The sequence below is a fragment of the Styela clava genome, chromosome 10 (assembly GCF_964204865.1).
Source record: "Styela clava chromosome 10, kaStyClav1.hap1.2, whole genome shotgun sequence".
NCBI classification, from domain to species: domain Eukaryota; kingdom Metazoa; phylum Chordata; class Ascidiacea; order Stolidobranchia; family Styelidae; genus Styela; species Styela clava.
Genome location: NC_135259.1, coordinates 16,515,056 through 16,537,928, shown reverse-complemented (window position 1 = coordinate 16,537,928; position 22,873 = coordinate 16,515,056). Strand labels below are relative to the sequence as shown.

Here is a 22,873-nt window from a genome sequence, read left to right as displayed (position 1 = left end):
CAGAAGGCTATTACTTTTTTCTTTTGCTATGACGTCATCAAAATTATGTGAATCTACGTGTCCATATATTTGAGCATAGCTCACTTGTTAAAAATAATGGTACCTGCAGTATCGATATCAGCAAATTTTGCAGGATTGAAATATTTGGTTTAAGATATATTCATTATTAGGATGAATACAGTCTAAGGTCCAGATGATACCAAATGAAATAATTCGCTATTTAGTTCATTTTTTTCAGATGGCGGATACATCAGATGACGAATGCCTATCTATACAAGAGCGTGACTGCAAAAGCGCAATGAGCGAAATTCCAGGCAATGATTCCGGTCCAGTGGTTGCAGTAAGATCATACAAACGGCAAAACAAAAAACCTTCAGCAGTTAGGCATGAAATTTTTTCGTTGGGTTGTCAAGGTAATATATTAAATATAAGTAACATTCCCGAGCGGCTCGTTTTTATTTCCTGACACGACCGGTTCCAGTCTCGTGGTATGATTATTTGGATCTGACATAATTAGAATTGAAGGGAGAATATTTTTTAGGTTTACTGTACATGAAAAAGGCACACAAATACGAGTTCGATGATTTGAATCAATTCACTTTCATGAAAGATCGTGAATATTATTATTTATAACTAACAGCGTTGAGTGACTCGTTTTTAAGTTCATTAAGTGGCAAAGCACCATGTTGTAGTCTAGTGATATAATTACCCGTTAAAATAAAGCTATTGATTGAAAAACCTACGGTTTCTGTTATCATTATTCGAGATATTCAATGACTTATCTATCTACATTTAATTAAAAACTTTTAGAAAGCATCACAAATGTACGTTCAAACACTGTATTGCACCATTCGATATGGCTGCTTGTGTTTCAGTATCACTTATGGGCTTGTTTGTATGGTCGTCGCTGTCTTTTTATATCAGTCATGTTGCATATTTCAGTCTATTCTATATTCTATTAGATTTATCCAATGATATTAATTTTTAACAGTAATTCTCGAGATGAAAGTAACACTTAGACATTTATTTTGGGAGTTGTGTGTTTTTGCAATTTTAATTAACTGCGCGGAGCCGAGCATTTCCTTGGGTAGATGCAATCTTTCATGCGATGAAGACCATCATGCACAGGTACAAGTCAATCAGGGTTTAGCAGTAGGACCGCCGGGAAAAGCAGGCCCTGTTGGACCGCCAGGCAGTCCCGGACCACCCGGAGTGAGAGGTCCCATTGGAGAATCATGTGATTGCACAAAATACGACAACGTTCTCAGCAGGATAGTTCGTAAGTGAATGTTGATAAATTTGCTTGAACAGAGGGGGCGTCGTATTATTGCAATTTTATCTATAATTCAAGAAATAATCAGAAATTTTGTGTAGGTAAAATTTTTTATTCATGGTATTTTGATTTGGAAGTGGTCTTCGCTATAATTATAAGGCTGACAATTGTCAAAGAAATTCCCATGGTATCTTTTCAATATAGTTTGGAACCTCATTTTCGTATCATTTACAGTGATGCAATTTTCATTTAAACACATATGCAAAAACTGAACTCTAAACTGGCAAAGCAGGGGTGCACAGAAAAACTTTAATTTGCGAGAATGACAACGCTGCTGTATTTGGAATAACCCAACTCACATTTACTGCTGCTGTATTTAATTGCTTTGAAGCAATTCATTATTGAACACCAAAATAGACCTATGTATCGTTTAGTCGTTATCGTTCTTGTTGGTATTTTTGTTCTCGTTGTTATGAAAAAAATCGCCTGTCTACTACTCAGAGGGATATTACTTTATTGGACACGTAGTGGACATAACGATCGTTTCAATATTATGTTGTTGTTGTGTTCTTGTTCTTTGACACGTTTTTAAAACGTCGCTTTTCTCTTCGAATACTGGACCAATTGCTTTGAAATTTTCAGTGGTTGAAGATAAAAATTTTCTCCAGAAGGCTATTACTTTTTTTTTCGCTATGACGTCATCAAAATCATGTGACTCTACGTGTCCATATATTTGAGCATAGCTCTCTTGTATATTTTAAAGCCTTCTGTGGGCTCTATAACGTAACGTAGACTACTGATTCGCTTTGGTTTTTGTGTCCATAGATCTGAGCATCGTCCTCTTGTTTTCGAAGAGATTACATTTGTTCAGCTATAACGAAATGGGTCCTACCTATCCTGTATCCCTACCTTATAAACCCTACTGATTTATTCAGAGGTATATTGCCAAATGTTCATATATTACACAATCAAATTGAATTAATCAAGTAGAAAGTTATGAAATAAACTTAAAACCTCTTTAATGTCAGTATACGCGACGAAACCCAAATTTTTAACTGTTAATAACGAGGACATGAAAAACGTCATCAACTTTTTTTTGCATATGACGCTGCATGAGAATACCCAGAAATCGTACAGGAAATAAAATCGGGCTACGATCTTGTTTCAGGCGAGTAACATGCGCTATTAACAATAAGTGGTTAAAATGGAATGCGCAGTATCTATCCATATGTGCTCACCGCAAAGTAAATTCGCGTGAACTAATTCAGAATTAGGAGATTCACTTGTGGGAAAAGTTAAGGCGGGCGACCATTACCAAAAGTATTTTTTTTCCCAAGCTCACTTAAAAGAGAAAGAGACTCCTAATCAAAGTTACAGATGATCACTAAATTCCACACTGATGAGGTTCTCGGGAACTTCAAAACAAAAATATTTTTCTCGAGTTCTACAGCGAATGAGAGTTCACACAGTCTAGTACGGCTATTGAAAAATCTTTAATGGGACTTTAAGGTTGGGAAGTTTCGAATATCATGGTTCGTTATAATAACAGTAATATTGAGATTGACGAGTTTGTAGAACACGTGGGTTGTGGCTTTGTGCACACGTAAATCAGGGTTCAATCAACGTCATGGGTATCGCAAAGTTGATATATGAGACGATATTAACAATGGTGTTGTTTACTCCTGTGCAGATTTGACATTTTCCGATCGTACGGTAGGGCGAACATTCGTTAAAATAATCCTCTGACTCAAATTTTGCGGTAACTGTATAGGCATGTTTTGAATCTAGTCCGCACGCATATGCTTTATTTAAAGGTCGAGCGAAAATGTTTAGTATCATTGACACTGTTATCGAATTTGTTTTGTCTACGGGCAGAAATGTTTAGAAATAATTACTCATTGTAATTGATTCAATTGTATAGTTATATATTCGTAAATATTGTATTATATGTTAGTATAGTATTTTTAAATTTGAATTGATCAATAGCGCAAAAGACCACTGAGGTTATAAGCGCCATTAAACATATAACAACAACAACAACAACAAAATGTTTAGTAACGTAATGAATACAAGTAGGACTGATTTCCCCGAGCGTCTTACAAGAACAATAATACTCAATTTCAGAAAATCGTTTTCGGGATTGCGTTGAAGTGAAATCCGTTATAAAAACAAGTGGAGTGTCGGTGATTTTTCCTTCAGATGAATATGGTGGGGTGCATGTCTACTGTGATCAAGATACAGATGGAGGTGGATGGATTGTAAGAAAAATCTAATGACATTTTTAAACTTTTCGCGGTGCTCCGTAGTATGTGTGCCAAGTTTGAGTCAGGCCAAAATTTTATTCCGATTTTTCTTATTTTAGTTCTATTAGGAGTTCGGGAACTGTCTGTGTTAGGCAACTAAATTCACCCCCTGCTTATAAGCAGCTAGATGTAAAGTAGGCGAACGAAATTAGTTACCTCCATATTGGTACCCATGCTTCTGGAGCGCCATTTTAACTACCGATTCACTGTAAATAGTTTTACTGCAATAATGTCTTATCTTTCCCCGCTTCTAAGCTTAGATTTCTTGACTAAATCCAAACAAAATTTTCAAAAAGTAAAATAGGTGATAGGATAAGATCTACATATTAATCCCGTGGTCGAGGAAAGTCGATAAAACGCCTTTATCATATGGCGAACCACGGCCTCCCGGTTACCATTCCATGTCGGGTATGGGATTAGTTGGCCAGTTATTTGATTTCGGAAGCATTAACTTGATGGCGGAAGAAGCCGTAATCTATCAGAGGTTACGTGAAACACACCCTAAGGCGGCGAGGAGTTCAGCAATCCTCTCGCACATAACTATCCCTGTATCAAATAAGCTGAATTATTAGCACAAGTTCACCTTGGTAAGTTTTCTAAAAATAAACAATAACAATCATAAGATTAGAAGCAAAAAAACTTATGCAACTCGCAAACAAAACAAAATTAATCGGCCAAAACAAATAAAGTCTAATTAAACTGTCGATTTACGTTTTTATATTGTATCCATTGATGAGTCTGGATTGCTACAATATAATACAAAGTTTAACTGATAGGATGCGAAACAATTTCTGACACAGACAATCACGCGGGCTCCTCCGTATATAGCTTTGGCTGAATCATTTGGCTCTGACGCCTGTTTCCAGCGTGTAAGATGATATTCTATTTACAGGTATTTCAACGACGAGTCGGAGGTCCGGAAGATTTTTATCGAGGTTGGGATGACTACGTCACTGGTTTCGGCAGCAAAGAGCAAGACTTTTGGTTGGGTGCGTCATTTATATATCAGTAAGAATTCGAATTTAATAAACTGAAAAAAATCCGCAAGTATCATTTGAAACAAAGAACACTGTGTATGCTACTGTAGTATACAATTAGGTGAATAAATAATATGCCTATTAATATAATTCGGAACTCAACTAATGTTTTCTAGGAAGTTTTTGGAAGCAAATCATCCGAGTTACACATAAATATCCAAAAACTGGTTGCTATGTGAAAAAATGTCCTATGTAATACTGTAGGCTATATTGTTTACAAAAGCTATCCGAATAAACCTATATTGGATCATTTTCTATGCAGGATTGGAAACTATTCATCAACTCACAAACAACGGTACGTGGGAACTTCGAGTCGATTTGAAAGATTTTGACGGAAATACAGCATTCGCTAAATACAGGTACTCAATAATGATGAAAAAAAATTTTTTTTTGATAAAGAAAAGTATATAGACGTCTTAACGATCGCCCACGTCAAAATTACATTGTATCGTTATTGGAACTTGAAAAATTATCCGATAATTAAACAATATCGTTGTGTTTATCGTATTAAAGTGGTCACTCTGAAGTGAAGCAATGGCCAATTAGGAACAAACTTGAAAATGAGCTTTTTTAAATACTGCAATAAGTTGCGATAGTTGAGCTTCGATTTGTTTTGCAGTTTATTTGCTGTGGCTGGATCGTCAGATAACTATCGCCTCACCCTGTCCGGATATTCTGGAAATGCAAGTATGCGATCTAATTTAGCTAAAATTTTGGCCAATAAGATAGGATTTACGTATAATATTTATCCCGTGAGACGGTTTAATCATATGGAGAACCACTGCCTCTTGCCCGGTTACAACTTACCAATATCGGGTATGGAATTAGTTAGAAAGTTATTCGTTTTCAGATGCATGGTCTTGATGATAAAGGAAGCTGTAGCCGACCAGCGGTTACGTGAAACACCTTGCGCCAGCCCCTTAACGCTGTTTAATATTCTATTCCATTTTACGACCCTTGACTTGTCAGCGAAATATTAAAAATTTTTGCTTTAGAAATTTCAATCTGCTCAAGTATTTCATCTGATATAATTGATTTAAATTGCTTCAATTCTCGTTTTGAACAATATTCACGACCACATAGGATATATAGATATGTCTTGGTGTTTATGCATCGCCTTATTCTCTAATATGTTTTACACTTTCAACTGTTCCTCCGTGTTGTTGCTCGTTATAAACTGCCGATATTATACTACAATCCGACAAAAACATTTCAATTCGCCATTCGTAATTATCGCTGAACGTTTTAGGTGACAGTCTGAAATATCACAACAAGATGTCTTTCAGCACGAAGGACAGGGACAATGACCCTTCCACTACCAGGCATTGTGCCACTTCGTGCACAGGGGCGTGGTGGTATAACAACTGTCACAATAGCAACCTGAACGGCGTTTACAATGGGTCATCTTCGGAAGCGAAAGGAGTCTCTTGGTACTATTGGCATTCAAGCCACGTCAGCCTGAAACGGGCGGAGATGAAAATAAGAAGATTGGATTGACACAAAAATATTCAAATACAATTTAAATACGGTTTAAAAACACCATTATTATTTCATGAACAATCAATTATCATTCATTTGTCAACATAATATAAACCTGATCAATATCAAGAAAATATGACAAATATCACGAAATAAAAACTTTAATTGTGTGACATGAGTCGTGAAAAACCTTGAAATGCTTTCAAGCAGCGACACCTACAGCGCAGATTCATCTAAGACCATTTTTATTAATTTCCAAAATAATAAAAAACGAGTTCAATTTTAGCCTTCATGTTCACTGTTTTAGCGGACGTGCGCTTACTTGCGCCGTGAACTCTCAACCTGCTTGGATAACCACAAGCACTATTGCTGGGTTCGATAGATTATTAAAAACAACGGTGCCTGCAGTATCGATATGAGCAGATTTTGTAGGAGTGAAATATTTGGTTTATTATATATTCATTATTAGGATGAATGAACTCTTAGTTGCAGATGATATCAAATGAACTAATTCTTTATTTAGTTAAAATTTATTCATCCAATATAGCATGTACTTCAGATGACGTAGACATCAGACAACAAATGCCTATCTATTAGAGGTAAGATCGGGCCCAAAAATTTCAGCCCGGCCCAGGACCGTGGGTATTATTTGACCCAGCCGAGCCCGATTAATTAACTGGATTTGCAGGCCCGAGCCCGAAGAAAACCCGAAATTTCATATTTTATTTAGGACTTCTTTGAATTGTTTATTTTATAACGGGTATTCCTTAGTTTGGTATCCACACATAGTTTTAGTATATATGTTTTATAAACATATATTTATTTTAAAAAAAGTCAGCGATAGAGAAGCCCTGCCCGACCCGAACGTAATGATTGACATTTCAGGCCCGGCCTTAATGTCGGGTCAGGCTTCAGATCTTAGCTCGACTGCGTGACTGCGAAAGCGCAATGAGCGAAATTCCAGGCAATGATTCCGGTCCAGTGGTTGAAGTAAGATCATACAAACGGCAAAACAAAAAAAAACCTTCAGCAGTTAAGCATGAAATTTTTTCGTTGCGTTGTCAAGTTAATATATTATATATATATATATATAAGTAACATCCCCGAGCGGCTCGTTTTTATTTTCTGACACGACCGGTTCCAGTCTCGTGGTATGATTACTTGAAACTAACATAATTAGAATCAGAGGGAGAATATTTTTAAGCTTTACTGTACATGAAAAAAGACACCACAAGTGCGAGTTCAAATATTTGAATTAATTCACTTTCATGTCAGATCGGAAATAGCATTATTATTTATAATTAAAATCGTTGAGTGACTCGTTTTTCATTTCGTAAAGTGCCAAAGAACCATGTTGCAGTCTAGTGGCATAATTATCAGTTAAAATAAACATATCAACGGATTTTGGAGATTTTCTTAAAAACCTACGGTTCCTGGTATTTACAGAATTGTATTCGAGATATCCAGTGACTATTTATTTTTCCTGTATCTCACATTTAATTGGAAAACCTTTAGCGTTTCCAGTATATAAGAAAAAGCACCACAAATGTACGTTCAAACACTGTATTGACCATTTAATATGGCTGCTGGTTTTTAATCTGGTATGGGCTTTTTGGTATGATGGTCGTTGTGTTTTTATATCAGTCATGTTGCATATTCTATCTAGTCTCTTCTATATTCTATTTAATTTAGTCAATGTTATTAATTTTTAACAGTAATTCTCGATATGAAAGTAATACTTGAACATTTATTTTGGGAGTTGTGTGTTTTTGCAATTTTATTTAATTGCGCGGAGCCGAGCATTTCCTTGGGTAGATGCAATCTTTCATGCGAAGAAGACCATCATGCACATGTACAAGTCAATCAGGGTTTAGCAGTAGGACCACCTGGAAAAGCAGGCCCTGTTGGCCCGCCAGGCAGTCCCGGACCACCCGGAGTGCGAGGACCCATTGGAGAATCATGTGATTGCACAAAATACGACAACGTTCTCAGCAGGATAGTTCGTAAGTGATCGTTTATAAATATGCTTGAACAGAGGGGCGTCGAAATATTGCAGTTTTATCTATCATTCAAGAAATATCCGACAATCAGAAACTTTGTGTAATTATTGCCATTATATTCATGTTATTTTGATTCGGAAATGGCCTTCGATATAATTACAAGGGTGATAATCGCCAAGAAAATTTCTATCTAGTTTACAACTTCATTCACTCACGTAGGCATACTTTGTACATTGATGCCAATTTCGTTTAAACAGTAAACACATATTCAACAACTAAACTCCAAACTGGCAAAGCGAGGGTGCACAGAGATACTTTGAATTGCAAAAATGAGAACGCTGCTGTATTTAATTGCTTTGAAGCAATTCATTATTGAACACCAAAAGGACCTATATATCGTTCTTCTTATTTTTTCTTCTTGTTGTTATAAAAAAATTCTCATTAACTACTGGACCAATAGCTTCGAAATTGTCTGTGGTTAAATATTGTATTCATTGCTGGAAGGTTATTACTTTTATGTATTTCAAAACTTCATGTGTGGTCAATGTCCGGGGTCCGCAACTACTTTTTTGCGCGACCCTAAAAAAGTATTTTTAATTTCTTGCAAGCATTTTGTACGCATATAATTATTTATCGATTTTAATGATATTATTGACACTAGCAATTTTCTTGAACGAAATTATATGAAACTCAGCACATAAAATCTCATTGTCTGTCTTATCAAGCAATTCCAACGCAGCTACTGTTCGCAATGCTACGAAATAAGGCAATTGACCACGTAGTACGATCATAACAATGCAAACGAGAATATCGGTCAGAGACCGAAGACTTATCGATCGAAAGTTAGGGATCCCCCAAAACAGCCCTCTTACTCCATAGTGACAGCTTGTGTCCCATCACTCATTAATTAATAACTCGCTAATTATACGACATAATTCATCCAAAATCAATAGGCTTCTGGTCCGACATATGATGAATGCACATGGAAAATCTGGAGCAGATTCAATCTTGCTTTCGTGAGATATCGCGTGCATCTAACAGACAGACAGACAAACAGACAAATACCTATCAACATACTTACCGATTGAAATCGATAAGTAGTAAAATCGATAAGTAATAACTACGTGAATGAATCTACCTGCACAAAATTGTGGGCATTTATTTATTTCAAAAGTGGTTTTACGAGTCGGCGCCCATAAACCGATTTATGTGTTTAAAATCATCATTTCAATTCAAAACTTTCAATAGCCTTTCATATATATGTAGCCTACCGGTAAAACAATTTAGTTTAGTCCATCAGAGCTATTTCTAGACCTATTTTCGATTACTGCAAATAAAATACAACTCCTACGAGGACAAAATGATCATTGAGTTGGGGGAAAGTGGGGAAGGTTGGGACACTTTTTTTTCTATTTCATATTTTGAGCCCTTTATTCTGCACATTCATATAATATGACTTTGCGGGATTAATGCAGAGAGGGGTAAATGTAGTTTTTATTCAGCGACTAAGAAATTCCCTTGCGACACACATCTTACCACCGAAATGCTTTGAAAAACGTTTGTCAAGTGTCCCACTGTACCCCACTTGTGGGGCACATTCGGACAGACCCTGGGGCACAATGGGTCATTCTGTTAAAATTCAACGAAGTATGCCCTTAAAAATAAGCAATCAATCAGCATAATCGTTTAAAGAACAGGGAGTCCTCAAATTTGAAGATTTAAGATTTTTAAAATCAATGTTGAACCGAAATATTTCAGATATTCCACCAAAAAATTCGCTTACAAATTAAATCATTTTCTAATCCGAATCTAAATCTGGAAATATTTTTGATTCTCGAATATATTTCATATTGGACCATGAGTCGAAAGATACCATAATGTTACATAAAAATATAACGCATCTCTAGGTCTATAGGCACTTGTTGTATCAAACACTGTCAAATTGTGCCATGTAGGGCATGTCCCACTGAACCCTGGTCCATTGTTCCCCATAATCAACAAATATCTTCAGATCATCCCACGGCGAAATTCGGAAGGTCCATCCACTCGCCAACGTTATAAACATTTTACATTGGACTATAGCTGAAAGATATCAGACGGTGGTTTGTCACGTTGAAAAAGCTAAGTTAGGAAAAAAGAAAAAACTGGAACGGTGAAATTTTAGTTTCAACCCCCCCAAAACCAATTTCACCTCATAGCTTGCGTCGCTCTACCCGTCCTCTGTCCGTTTGCGGGGACTTTGTAACTCACCGAAGGGCGGATTGAAACATCAAACCGCGGACCGGATTCCGAATATAGTATTAGTGTGAGAGCTGATTTTCCACTGTGTCCCATGTCCCAACGTGCCCCACCTTCCCCTATTTGACTCATATTTACCAAACACAACTAGAAACCTAAAATAGCACGCGAAAACGAGGTAATATTCACAGCCATAAAAATCTGTTGAGTGACACAAAAGTGTCTGAGCGGCTGTTAATTAAAACGTTTATTGTTACGTCAAATTTTTCATTAATGCTGTGACAATATTACGGCAGTAAATAAGGAAGTTGATGATCGGGTAACATCTATATTTATAGGTTTATAAAGTTTTTGTACATAAACACGCTACGTGGACGCGATGCTTACATCGATGGCAAATTTAAATTATTTTGCGACCCAGAGGGGAGGGTCCCTGTATTTGCGGACCCCTGCTCTATGTGATTTGATCTTCACTTCCACCATTCTCGTGCTTCTCTCTTGCTACGCCAAAGTCGAACGTTTTTGGCGGTACCGCTACTGTATGACAGGGGTGTGTAACTTTTAATACAAAAGAGTCTAGATTCAAATAACTGGGTGAAACTTGGTTATTTATCTTATGAAATTAGTTGTTCGTTTCACACAATTTATTCACACTTTTAGGGCATTGTAACGTCATAGACATAGAGTCATAGATAAATAATTGGACTCGGGTTAATTAAGTATAGGCATTGCAACGCAAATGGATTGGAATTACTCACACGTACCAGATTAAACTGAATTAAACATTCGTTTTGCGGTCCGCACATGATTGTATATTGGCACTTTTCTGCGTACCGTATATGTTTGTCTCGCGGGCCGCATTTGGTCCGAGGGCAGCCGGGCGTACACTCCTGCTGTAAAAGGTTAGATAGACTACTGCTTCGCTTTGGTCTTCGTGTTCATATATACCATCGCTCTCTTGTTTACAAAGAGGTTACATTTGTTTTGCTATATTGAAATGGGTCCTATCCTGTATCCCTATCTTACAAACCCCACTGATTCATTCAGAGGTCAATAAGCACACAATATCTTCGGTACTCCCGCAGTGTGTGTACCAGGTTTGGGTTAGGCCATAATTTTATTCCGATTTTCCTTATTTTAGTTCCGTTACGAGTTCGGGCACTGGCTAGGTTAGCCTAATGGATATATCCCCTGACCATAGGCTTCCGTCCCCCTACACAACTTGATGGGGCGAACACAATTAGTTATCCCATATTGGTACAGACCCTTCTGGTGCGACATATCTTCTGTATCTCAAATGTTCATATATTGCGCAATCAAATTAAATTGTTTCAAATAGAAAAAAGGAATACTCCTAAAAATGCCAGTATACGAGATGAAACCCGAATTTTTAACTGTTGATAACGAGGACGTGAAATACGTTATCAACTTTTTGCATAAAACGCTGAACAAAAATATCGTACAGGAAATGAAATCGGGCGACAATATTGTCTCAGGCGAGTAACATGCGCTATTAGCAATAAGTAGTTAAAGTAATGAAACCCGCGGTATCTATCGATAAGTACTCACTACACTAATTTTTGTTTGATGTTGACCTTGTTCAAATCGTACATTCCACACTGATAAGGTTCGCGGGAAAACTTTTAAAACAAAAATATTTTTCTCGAGTTCACGACGGATGAAAGATTACAGACAGTCTAGTACGGCCGTTGAAACATCTCTTAATTAATGGGACAAGGTTGGCAATGTCTGAAACGCGTAGTTTGTTATAATAACAGCAAAATTGAAGAGTTTATGGAACTCAAAGGTTATGGCTTTGTGCACTCGTAAATCATGGTTCCATCAACGTCATGGGTATCACAAAGTTGAGATATGAGACGCTATCAACAATGGTGTTGTTCACTCCTATGCAGATTTGACATTTTCTGTTTTGCGGTAACTGTGTAGGCATGTTTTGAACCAAGTTCGCACGACTATGCTTTATGTTAAGGTTGAGCCGAAATGTCAAGTGACGTAATGAATTCACATACGACTGATTTTCTCAAGCGACTTACAGGATCAATAACATAATACTCAATTTCAGAAAATCGTTTTCGGGATTGCGTTGAAATGAAATCTGTTATAAGAACAAGTGGAGTGTCGGTGATTTTTCCTTCAGATGAATATGGTGGGGTGCATGTCTACTGTGATCAGGATACAGATGGAGGTGGATGGATTGTAAGAGAAATATAATGACATGTTTTACACTTTCACTGTCCATTCACTGTAATATAGTCAATAGTTTTTGTTTTGATTCATACTGTAAATGGTATTGCAATAATGTTTTAGCTTTCTATGCTATGTAACCAAAGCCAAACAACATTTCCAAAGGTGAAATAATTAAATGAATAAGTTGAATTATTAGCACAAATTCACCTCGGTAAAATTTTATAAAAATGAAAAACAACAAGCATATAATTAAAAGCAAAAAAAACTTATGCAACTTAAACCGCAGTAATCAATTAGTCGACCAAAACAAATAAATTCCAACAACATCGTCGATTTACGTTTCTATAATTTATCTGGTTGATGGGTCTCGATTGCTACAATGATTCCCAGATAGCACGCGACACAATTTCTGACCATCACATGGGCTCCTCCATATAAAGCTTTGACCTAATCGTTTGGCTCTGAAGCCTGTTTCGAGCTTGTAAAAGTAATATTGTATTTCCAGGTATTCCATCGACGAGTCGGAGGTCCGGAAGATTTTTATCGAGGTTGGGATGACTACGTCACTGGTTTCGGCAGCAAAGAGCTGGACTTTTGGTTGGGTGCGTCATTTGTATATCAGTAAGAAATCAAATTTCATAAAGTGAAAAAAATCCGCAAGTATCATTTGAAACAAAGAATACTGTGTATGCTACTATAGTATACAATTGAGTGAATACATAATATACATATAAATAATATTCGAAACTCAACTGTTGTTTTCTAGGAAGTTTTTAGAGGCTTTTTTTCAAATTATTCGAGTTGCACATACAACAGATTTTGAAGAAAACTGGGATCTTTTGGGTAAAACCCCAGTCAGTTATTATCCAGTTAGAATTGAAGTTTCGAATTCAGATTGCGATGGGAATTCGAAGTTTTCCAACTCGAACTCCGACTGGATAATTGCTAATTTTTATTTTAAAACAAGGCGGAGGCATTTTTTTGAAATCTCATATTTTTGCATTAGTGGCTTTCCACAAAATATTCAAAAACTGAATGCTATGTAATGTCCAATGTTAAATGTACTACTGTATATTCACGCCAAGGTGAATTAGACTCAGACAGTGAATATCACAAGTGCACGCTTTCCTATACTGTAGTATAAATTCGTCAAATTTATAAGCGCTAAGCTAGAATCTGAGATGCAAAAACTCGAAAATCCTTCGCAGAGGTTGTTTTGCCTTTGTGACGCCACAATAGTCTTGCGTTAACAATGATAATTCATTACGCCGAAACAATTGAACAGATTTGCATGTCATACAAAATCTCCATTTTTATGGGTTTCGGAATTCTTAAAATAAAATCTGAGTTAACAGACAGGTGCGCAGCATTTCATAAAAAATTATCTTATAAAAAACTCGAAACCGCCAAAAAATGACTTACGCAATTCAGTTATTAGCCTGACGATATTACTTACTAAGGCTATCACAACTAAACTATATTTGATCATTTTTATGCAGGATTGGAAACTATTCATCAACTCACAAACAACGGTACGTGGGAACTTCGAGTCGATTTGAAAGATTTTGACGGAAATACAGCATTCGCTAAATACAGGTACGCAATATTGATGAAAAAAACATTTTGATAAGAAAAGTATATAGACTTATTAACGATCGCCCACGTCAAAATTACATTGTATCGTTAATAGAACTTGGAAATTATCTGATAATTAAACAATATCGTTGTGTTTATCGTATTAAAGTGGTCACTCTGAAGTGAAGCAATGGCCAATTAAGAACAAACTTGAAAATGAGCATTTTTAAATACTGCAATAAGTTGCGATAGTTGAGCTTCCATTTATTTTGTAGTTCATTTGCTGTTGTTGAATCGTCAGACAACTATCGTCTGACTGTATCCGGATATTCTGGAAATGCAGGTATGCGATCTAAATTAGCTGAAAGTTTGGCCAATAGGATAGAATTTACGAACAATATTTATCCTGTGAGACGGTTTATTCATATGGAGAACCACTGCCTCTTGCCCGGTTACCACTTACCAATATCGGGTATGGAATTAGTTAGAAGGTTATTCGTTTTCAGATGCATGGTCTTGATGATAAAGGAAGCTGTAGCCGACCAGCGGTTACGTGAAACACCTTGCGCCAGCCTCTTAACATTGTTTAATATTCTATTCCATTTTACGACCCTTGACTCAAGAGCTTTTGTCTTAGAAATTCCAATCTGCTCAAGTATTTCATCCGATATCATTGATTAAAATTGCTCCAATGTTCACGACCACGTAGGCTTTATAGATAGTTCTTGGTGTTTTTGCAGCCCCTTATTCTCTAATATGTTTTACTTTCAACTGTTCCTTCGTGTCTTGCTTGGTATAAACTGCCGATGTTATAGTACAATCCGACAATAAACATTCCGATTCGCCATTCGTAATTAACGCTGAACGTTTTAGGAGACAGTCTGAGCGTTCACAACAAGATGCCTTTCAGCACGAAGGACAGGGACAATGACCTGCACACTACCGGGAATTGTGCCACCTCGTACACAGGGGCGTGGTGGTATAACCAGTGTCACAATAGCAACCTGAATGGCATTACAATGGGTCGGAGACAAAAGGGGTCTCTTGGTACCATTGGCACTCAAGCCACGTCAGCCTGAAACGGGCGGAGATGAAAATGAGAAGATTGGGTTGACATGACAAAAATATTCAACTATAGTTCGGTTTTAAAAACAACATGACTATGTCATGAACAATTATTCATCATTTCCTTGTCAACACAATGTATAAACGTGAAAAATATGGTAAATAATAAAAAATTTAATTGTGTGAAAGGAGTATAAAATTGCTAATCGCAATGTTTTTTCAAAAACAAATGAATGGTACACATGCCCAATGCCTACAAATACTGTGTGGCAGGAGTCGCGAGGGACCTCGAAAAGCTTTCAAGCAGCGACACCTACAGCGCAGAATTACGAGACCATTTAAGACTATTTTCAATCATTTACGAGATAATAAAAAACGAGTTTAATTTTAGCTTCCGTTTTCACTGTTTTAGTGGACGGACGTTTACTTGCATCGTAAACTCTCAACCTGCTGGTATAATCACAAGCACTATTGCTGGATCCGATAGATTATTAAAAACAACGGTACCTGCAGTATCGATATAAGCAGATGTTGGAGGAGTGAAATATTTGGTTTATTATATATTCATTATCAGGATAAATAAAGCCTTAGGTCCAGATGATATCAAATGAAATAATTCTCTATTTAGGTAAAATTTATTCATCGAAAATAACATGCTATTCAGATGGCCGATACAACAGATGACAAATGCCTATCTATACAAGCGAAATTGGGTAAGATTTACATATTTATCCCGGGAAGAGGAAAGCCGATAAAAAGGTTAAACCATATGGCGGACTACGGCTTCTCGTCCAGTTACCACTTACCATTCAATGTCGGATATGGGATTAGTTAGTTATTTGTTTTCGGAAGCATGGACTTGGTGGTGGAGGAGGCGTAACCTACCAGCGGTTACGTGAACCACCCAACAGCGCACAGCGGTGAGGAGTTCAGCAATCCTCTCGCACATAACTATTCCCGCATGGGATTCGAGCCTGCGAACCCACGCAGAGTAATTAGAAGTGTGGGAGCGAACATTACCTGAACTCTCAGCGCGATGAGTCACACCGCCGCGGCAATGTTTCCAGTGGTTAAAGTATGATCATACAAACGGCAAAAGTAAAACCATCAGCAATGGAGCATGATTTTTTTTTTGGCTAGGTTATCAAGTTGAAATATTATATATGAGTAACATCCACGAGCGACTCGTTTTTATTGATTGACGCGACCGGTTCCAGTCTCGTGGTATGATTATTTGGAACTAACATAATTAGAATCAGAGGGAGAATATTTTTTAGCTTTACTGGCCATGAAAAGGCATCACAAGTGCGAGCTCGAAGATTTGAATTAATTTGCTTTTGTGTCAGTTCGGGAATATTATTATTATTTACAACTAACAGCGTTGAGTGACTTGTTTTTCATTTAATACAGTGACATAGCACCATGTTGCAGTCTAGTGGCATAATTATTAGTTGAAATAAATATATCAACGGATTTTGGAGATTTTTTTGAAAAACCTACGGTTTCTGGTATTTACAAAATTGTATTCGAGATATTCAGGTACTATCTATTTTTGCTGTATCTCACATTTAATTGGAAAACCTTTAGCTTTTCGTGTATGAGAAAAATCATCACAAATTTACGTTCAAACACTGTATTGCACCATTTAATATAGTTGCTTGTTTTTGAAACACTTATGGGCTCGTTTGCATGATCATCGTTGTGTTTTTATGTCAGTCATGTTGCATATTTTAGTCTCTTCTATATACTATTCAATTTAGCCAATGTTATTAATTTTAACAGTAATTCTCGATATGAAAGTAACACTTGGACATTTATTTTGGGAGTTGTGTGTTTTTGCAATTTTATTTAATTGCGCGGAGCCGAGCATTTCCTTGGGTAGATGCAATCTTTCATGCGATGAAGACCATCATGCACAGGTACAAGTCAATCAGGGTTTAGCAGTAGGACCACCGGGAAAAGCAGGCCCTGTTGGCCCGCCAGGCAGTCCCGGACCACCCGGAGTAAGAGGTCCCATTGGAGAATCATGTGATTGCACAAAATACGACAACGTTCTCAGCAGGATAGTTCGTAAGTGAATGTTGATAAATTTGCTTGAACAGAGGGGGCGTCGTATTATTGCAATTTTATCTATAATTCAAGAAATAATCAGAAACTTTGTGTATATAATTAAAAAAATTTATTCATGGTATTTTGATTTGGAAATGGTTTTCGCTATAATTATCAGGCTGACAATTGTCAAAGAAATTCCCATGGTATATATCTTTTCAATATAGTTTGGAACCTCATTTTTGTATCATTTACAGTGATGCAATTTTCATTTAAACACATATGCAAAAACTGAACTCTAAACTGGCAAAGCAGGGGTGCACAGAAAAACTTTGATTTGCGAGAATGGCAACGCTGCTGTATTTGGAGTAACCCAACTCAAATTGATTGCTGCTGTATTTAATTGCTTTGAAGCAATTCATTATTGAACACCAAAATAGACCTATGTATCGTTTAGTCGTTATCGTTCTTGTTGGTATTTTTGTTCTTGTTGTTATGAAAAATATCGTCTGTCTACTACTTAAAAGGATATTACTTTATATATTTTAAAGCCTTCTGTGCGCTCCATATCGTAACGTAGACTACTGATTCGCTTTGGTCTTGGTGTCCATAGATCTGAGCATCGTCCTCTTGTTTTCAAAGAGGTTACATTTGTTTAGCTATAATGAAATGGGTCCTATCCTTTAACCCTACCTTATAAACCCCGCTGATTTATTCAGAGGTCAATGAGAACGCATTTTTTTCTATATTGCCAAATGTTCATATATTGCACAATCAAATTGAATGAATGAAAAAGAAAGTTGTGAAATTAACTTGAAACCTTTTTAATGTCAGTATACGCGACGACACCTAAATTTTTAACAGTTAATAACGAGGACATGAAAATGTGAATACCCAGAATATCGTACAGGAAATAAAATCGGGCTACGATCTTGTTTCAGGCGAGTAACATGCGCTATTAGCAATAAGTGGTTAAAATGGAATGCACAGTATCTATCCATATGTGCTCACCGCGAAGTAAATTCGCATGAACTAATTCAGAATTAGGAGATTCACTTGTGGGAAAAGTTAAGGCGGGCGACCATTACCAAGAGTATTTTTTCCCCAAGCTCACTTAAAAGAGAAAGAGACTCCTAAGCAAAGTTACAGATGATCAATAAATTCCACACTGATGAGGTTCTCGGGAACTTCAAAACAAAAATATTTTTCTCGAGTTGTACAGCGAATGAGAGCTCACACAGTCTAGTACGGCCGTTGAAAAATCTTTAATGGGACAAGGTTGGGAAGTTTCGAATATCATGATTCGTTATAATAACAGTAAAATTGAGAATGAAGAGTCTGTAGAATTCGTAGGTTGTGGCTTTGTACACACGTAAATCAGCGTTCAATCAACGTCATGGGTATCGCAAAGTTGATATATGAGATGATATTAACAATGGTGTTGTTCACTCCTGTGCAGATTTGACATTTTCCGATCGTACGGTAGGGCGAACATTCGTTAAAATAATCCTCTGACTCAAATTTTGCGGTAACTGTATAGGCATGTTTTGAATCTAGTCCGCACGCATATGCTTTATTTAAAGGTCGAGCGAAAATGTTTAGTATCATTGACACTGTTATCGAATTTGTTTTGTCTACTGGCAGAAATGTTTAGAAATAATTACTCATTGTAATTGATTCAATTGTATAATATATATTCGTAAATATTGTATTATATGTTAGTATAGTATTTTTAAACTTGAATTGATCAATAGCGCAAACATATACCAACAACAACAACAACAAAATGTTTAGTAACGTAATGAATACAAGTAGGACAGATTTCCCCGAGCGTCTTACAAGAACAATAATATAATACTCAATTTCAGAAAATCGTTTTCGGGATTGCGTTGGAGTGAAATCTTTCATAAGAACAAGTGGAGTGTCGGTGATTTTCCCTTCAGATGAATATGGTGGGGTGCATGTCTACTGTGATCAAGATACAGATGGAGGTGGATGGATTGTGAGGAAAATCTAATGACATTTTTAAATTTTTCGCGGTGCTCCCGTAGTATGTGTGCCAAGTTAGGGTCAAGCCATAATTTTATTCCGATTTTCCTTATTTTAGTTCTATTACGAGTTCGGAAACTGTCTGTGTTAGCCAAGTAAATTGACACCCTGCCCATAAGCTTCCGTCCATTACACAACTTGATGTAAAGTAGGCGAACGAAATTAGTTATCTCAATATTGGTTGGTACCCATGCTTCTGGAGCGCCATTTTTACTACCGATTTACTGTAAATAGTTTTACTACAATAATGTCTTATCTTTCCCCGCTTCTGAGCTCAGAGTTCTTGACTAAATCAGACAAGATTTTCAAAAAGTAAAATAGGTGATAGGATAGGATCTACATATTAATCCCGGGGTCGAGGAAAGTCGATATAACGGCTTCATCATATTGCGAACCACGGCCTCTCATCCGGTTCCCCTTTCTATGTCGGGTATGGTATTAGTTTGCCAGTTATTTGTTTTCGGAAGCATTGACTTGATGATGGAAGAAGCCGTAATCGATCAGAGGTTACGTGAAACACACCCAACGGCGGCGAGGAGGAGAGCAATCCTCTCGCACATAACTATCCCTGTATCAGATAAGCTGAGTTACTAGCACAAGTTCACCTTGGTGAGTTTTCTAAAAATAAACAATAAAAATTATATGATTAGGAGCAAAAAAACTTATGCAACTCGGAAACAAAACAAACTTAATCGGCCAAAACAAATAAAGTCTAATTAAACTGTCGATTTACGTTTTTATATTGTATCCATTGATGAGTCTGGATTGCTACAATATAATACAAAGCATAACTGATAGTACGCGAAACAATTTCTGACATAGACAATCACCCGAGCTCCTCCGTATATAGCTTTGGCCGAATCATTTGGCTCTGAAGCCTGTTTCCAGCGTGTAAGATGATATTCTATTTACAGGTATTTCAACGACGAGTCGGAGGTCCGGAAGATTTTTATCGAGGTTGGAATGACTACGTCACTGGTTTCGGCAGCAAAGAGCAAGACTTTTGGTTGGGTGCGTCATTTATATATCAGTAAGAATTCGAATTTTATAAAGTGAAAAAAATCCGCAAGTATCATTTGAAACAAAGAACACTGTGTATGCTACTGTAGTATACAATTAGGTGAATAAATAATATGCCTATTAATATAATTCGGAACTCAACTAATGTTTTCTAGGAAGTTTTTGGAAGCAAATCATCCGAGTTACACATAAATATCCAAAAACTGGTTGCTATGTGAAAAAATGTCCTATGTAATACTGTAGGCTATATTGTTTACAAAAGCTATCCGAATAAACCTATAGTGGATCATTTTCTATGCAGGATTGGAAACTATTCATCAACTCACAAACAACGGTACGTGGGAACTTCGAGTCGATTTGAAAGATTTTGACGGAAATACAGCATTCGCTAAATACAGGTACTCAATAATGATGAAAAAAAAATTTTTTTTGATAAAGAAAAGTATATAGACGTCTTAACGATCGCCCACGTCAAAATTACATTGTATCGTTATTGGAACTTGAAAAATTATCCGATAATTAAACAATATCGTTGTGTTTATCGTATTAAAGTGGTCACTCTGAAGTGAAGCAATGGCCAATTAGGAACAAACTTGAAAATGAGCTTTTTTAAATACTGCAATAAGTTGCGATAGTTGAGCTTCGATTTGTTTTGCAGTTTATTTGCTGTGGCTGGATCGTCAGATAACTATCGCCTCACCCTGTCCGGATATTCTGGAAATGCAAGTATGCGATCTAATTTAGCTAAAACTTTGGCCAATAAGATAGGATTTACGTATAATATTTATCCCGTGAGACGGTTTAATCATATGGAGAACCACTGCCTCTTGCCCGGTTACAACTTACCAATATCGGGTATGGAATTAGTTAGAAAGTTATTCGTTTTCAGATGCATGGTCTTGATGATAAAGGAAGCTGTAGCCGACCAGCGGTTACGTGAAACACCTTGCGCCAGCCCCTTAACGCTGTTTAATATTCTATTCCATTTTACGACCCTTGACTTGTCAGCGAAATATTAAAAATTTTTGCTTTAGAAATTTCAATCTGCTCAAGTATTTCATCTGATATAATTGATTTAAATTGCTTCAATTCTCGTTTTGAACAATATTCACGACCACATAGGATATATAGATATGTCTTGGTGTTTATGCATCGCCTTATTCTCTAATATGTTTCACACTTTCAACTGTTCCTCCGTGTTGTTGCTCGTTATAAACTGCCGATATTATACTACAATCCGACAAAAACATTTCAATTTGCCATTCGTAATTATCGCTGAACGTTTTAGGTGACAGTCTGAAATATCACAACAAGATGTCTTTCAGCACGAAGGACAGGGACAATGACCCTTCCACTACCAGGCATTGTGCCACTTCGTGCACAGGGGCGTGGTGGTATAACAACTGTCACAATAGCAACCTGAACGGCGTTTACAATGGGTCATCTTCGGAAGCGAAAGGAGTCTCTTGGTACTATTGGCATTCAAGCCACGTCAGCCTGAAACGGGCGGAGATGAAAATAAGAAGATTGGATTGACACAAAAATATTCAAATACAATTTAAATACGGTTTAAAAACACCATTATTATTTCATGAACAATCAATTATCATTCATTTGTCAACATAATATAAACCTGATCAATATCAAGAAAATATGACAAATATCACAAAATAAAAACTTTAATTGTGTGACATGAGTCGTGAAAAACCTTGAAATGCTTTCAAGCAGCGACACCTACAGCGCAGATTCATCTAAGACCATTTTTATTAATTTCCAAAATAATAAAAAACGAGTTCAATTTTAGCCTTCATGTTCACTGTTTTAGCGGACGTGCGCTTACTTGCGCCGTGAACTCTCAACCTGCTTGGATAACCACAAGCACTATTGCTGGGTTCGATAGATTATTAAAAACAACGGTGCCTGCAGTATCGATATGAGCAGATTTTGTAGGAGTGAAATATTTGGTTTATTATATATTCATTATTAGGATGAATGAACTCTTAGTTGCAGATGATATCAAATGAACTAATTCTTTATTTAGTTAAAATTTATTCATTCAATATAGCATGTACTTCAGATGACGTAGACATCAGACAACAAATGCCTATCTATTAGAGGTAAGATCGGGCCCAAAAATTTCAGCCCGGCCCAGGACCGTGGGTATTATTTGACCCAGCCGAGCCCGATTAATTAACTGGATTTGCAGGCCCGAGCCCGAAGAAAACCCGAAATTTCATATTTTATTTAGGACTTCTTTGAATTGTTTATTTTATAACGAGTATTCCTTAGTTTGGTATCCACACATAGTTTTAGTATATATGTTTTATAAACATATATTTATTTTAAAAAAAGTCAGCGATAGAGAAGCCCTGCCCGACCCGAACGTAATGATTGACATTTCAGGCCCGGCCTTAATGTCGGGTCAGGCTTCAGATCTTAGCTCGACTGCGTGACTGCGAAAGCGCAATGAGCGAAATTCCAGGCAATGATTCCGGTCCAGTGGTTGAAGTAAGATCATACAAACGGCAAAACAAAAAAAAACCTTCAGCAGTTAAGCATGAAATTTTTTCGTTGCGT

At 36.8% G+C, this 22,873-nt stretch overlaps 2 protein-coding genes and 1 pseudogene across 3 annotated transcripts; all 3 read left to right on the top strand.

Annotated features, from left to right (window-relative positions):
* Positions 1 to 982: 982 nt before the first annotated feature.
* Positions 983 to 6,383, top strand: LOC144428169 (microfibril-associated glycoprotein 4-like). The gene is made up of 6 exons (XM_078117033.1): positions 983 to 1,279; positions 3,398 to 3,531; positions 4,469 to 4,565; positions 4,876 to 4,972; positions 5,233 to 5,300; positions 5,863 to 6,383. Exons 1-6 carry the CDS (start codon positions 1,003 to 1,005, stop codon positions 6,108 to 6,110), a joined length of 921 nt encoding a protein of 306 aa, XP_077973159.1. The 5' UTR covers positions 983 to 1,002; the 3' UTR covers positions 6,111 to 6,383.
* A 1,408-nt stretch (positions 6,384 to 7,791) lies between these two features.
* On the top strand, positions 7,792 to 16,750 carry LOC144428154 (microfibril-associated glycoprotein 4-like; annotated as a pseudogene). Its single transcript, XR_013478145.1, has 6 exons — positions 7,792 to 8,095; positions 12,414 to 12,547; positions 13,044 to 13,140; positions 14,038 to 14,134; positions 14,389 to 14,456; positions 14,987 to 16,750. The product of XR_013478145.1 is annotated as a microfibril-associated glycoprotein 4-like (transcript).
* A 144-nt stretch (positions 16,751 to 16,894) lies between these two features.
* LOC120337142 (microfibril-associated glycoprotein 4-like) lies at positions 16,895 to 22,809 on the top strand. Its single transcript, XM_078116955.1, has 6 exons — positions 16,895 to 17,248; positions 19,096 to 19,229; positions 20,191 to 20,287; positions 20,598 to 20,694; positions 20,955 to 21,022; positions 21,585 to 22,809. Exons 1-6 carry the CDS (start codon positions 16,942 to 16,944, stop codon positions 21,830 to 21,832), a joined length of 951 nt encoding a protein of 316 aa, XP_077973081.1. The 5' UTR covers positions 16,895 to 16,941; the 3' UTR covers positions 21,833 to 22,809.
* Positions 22,810 to 22,873: the final 64 nt, after the last annotated feature.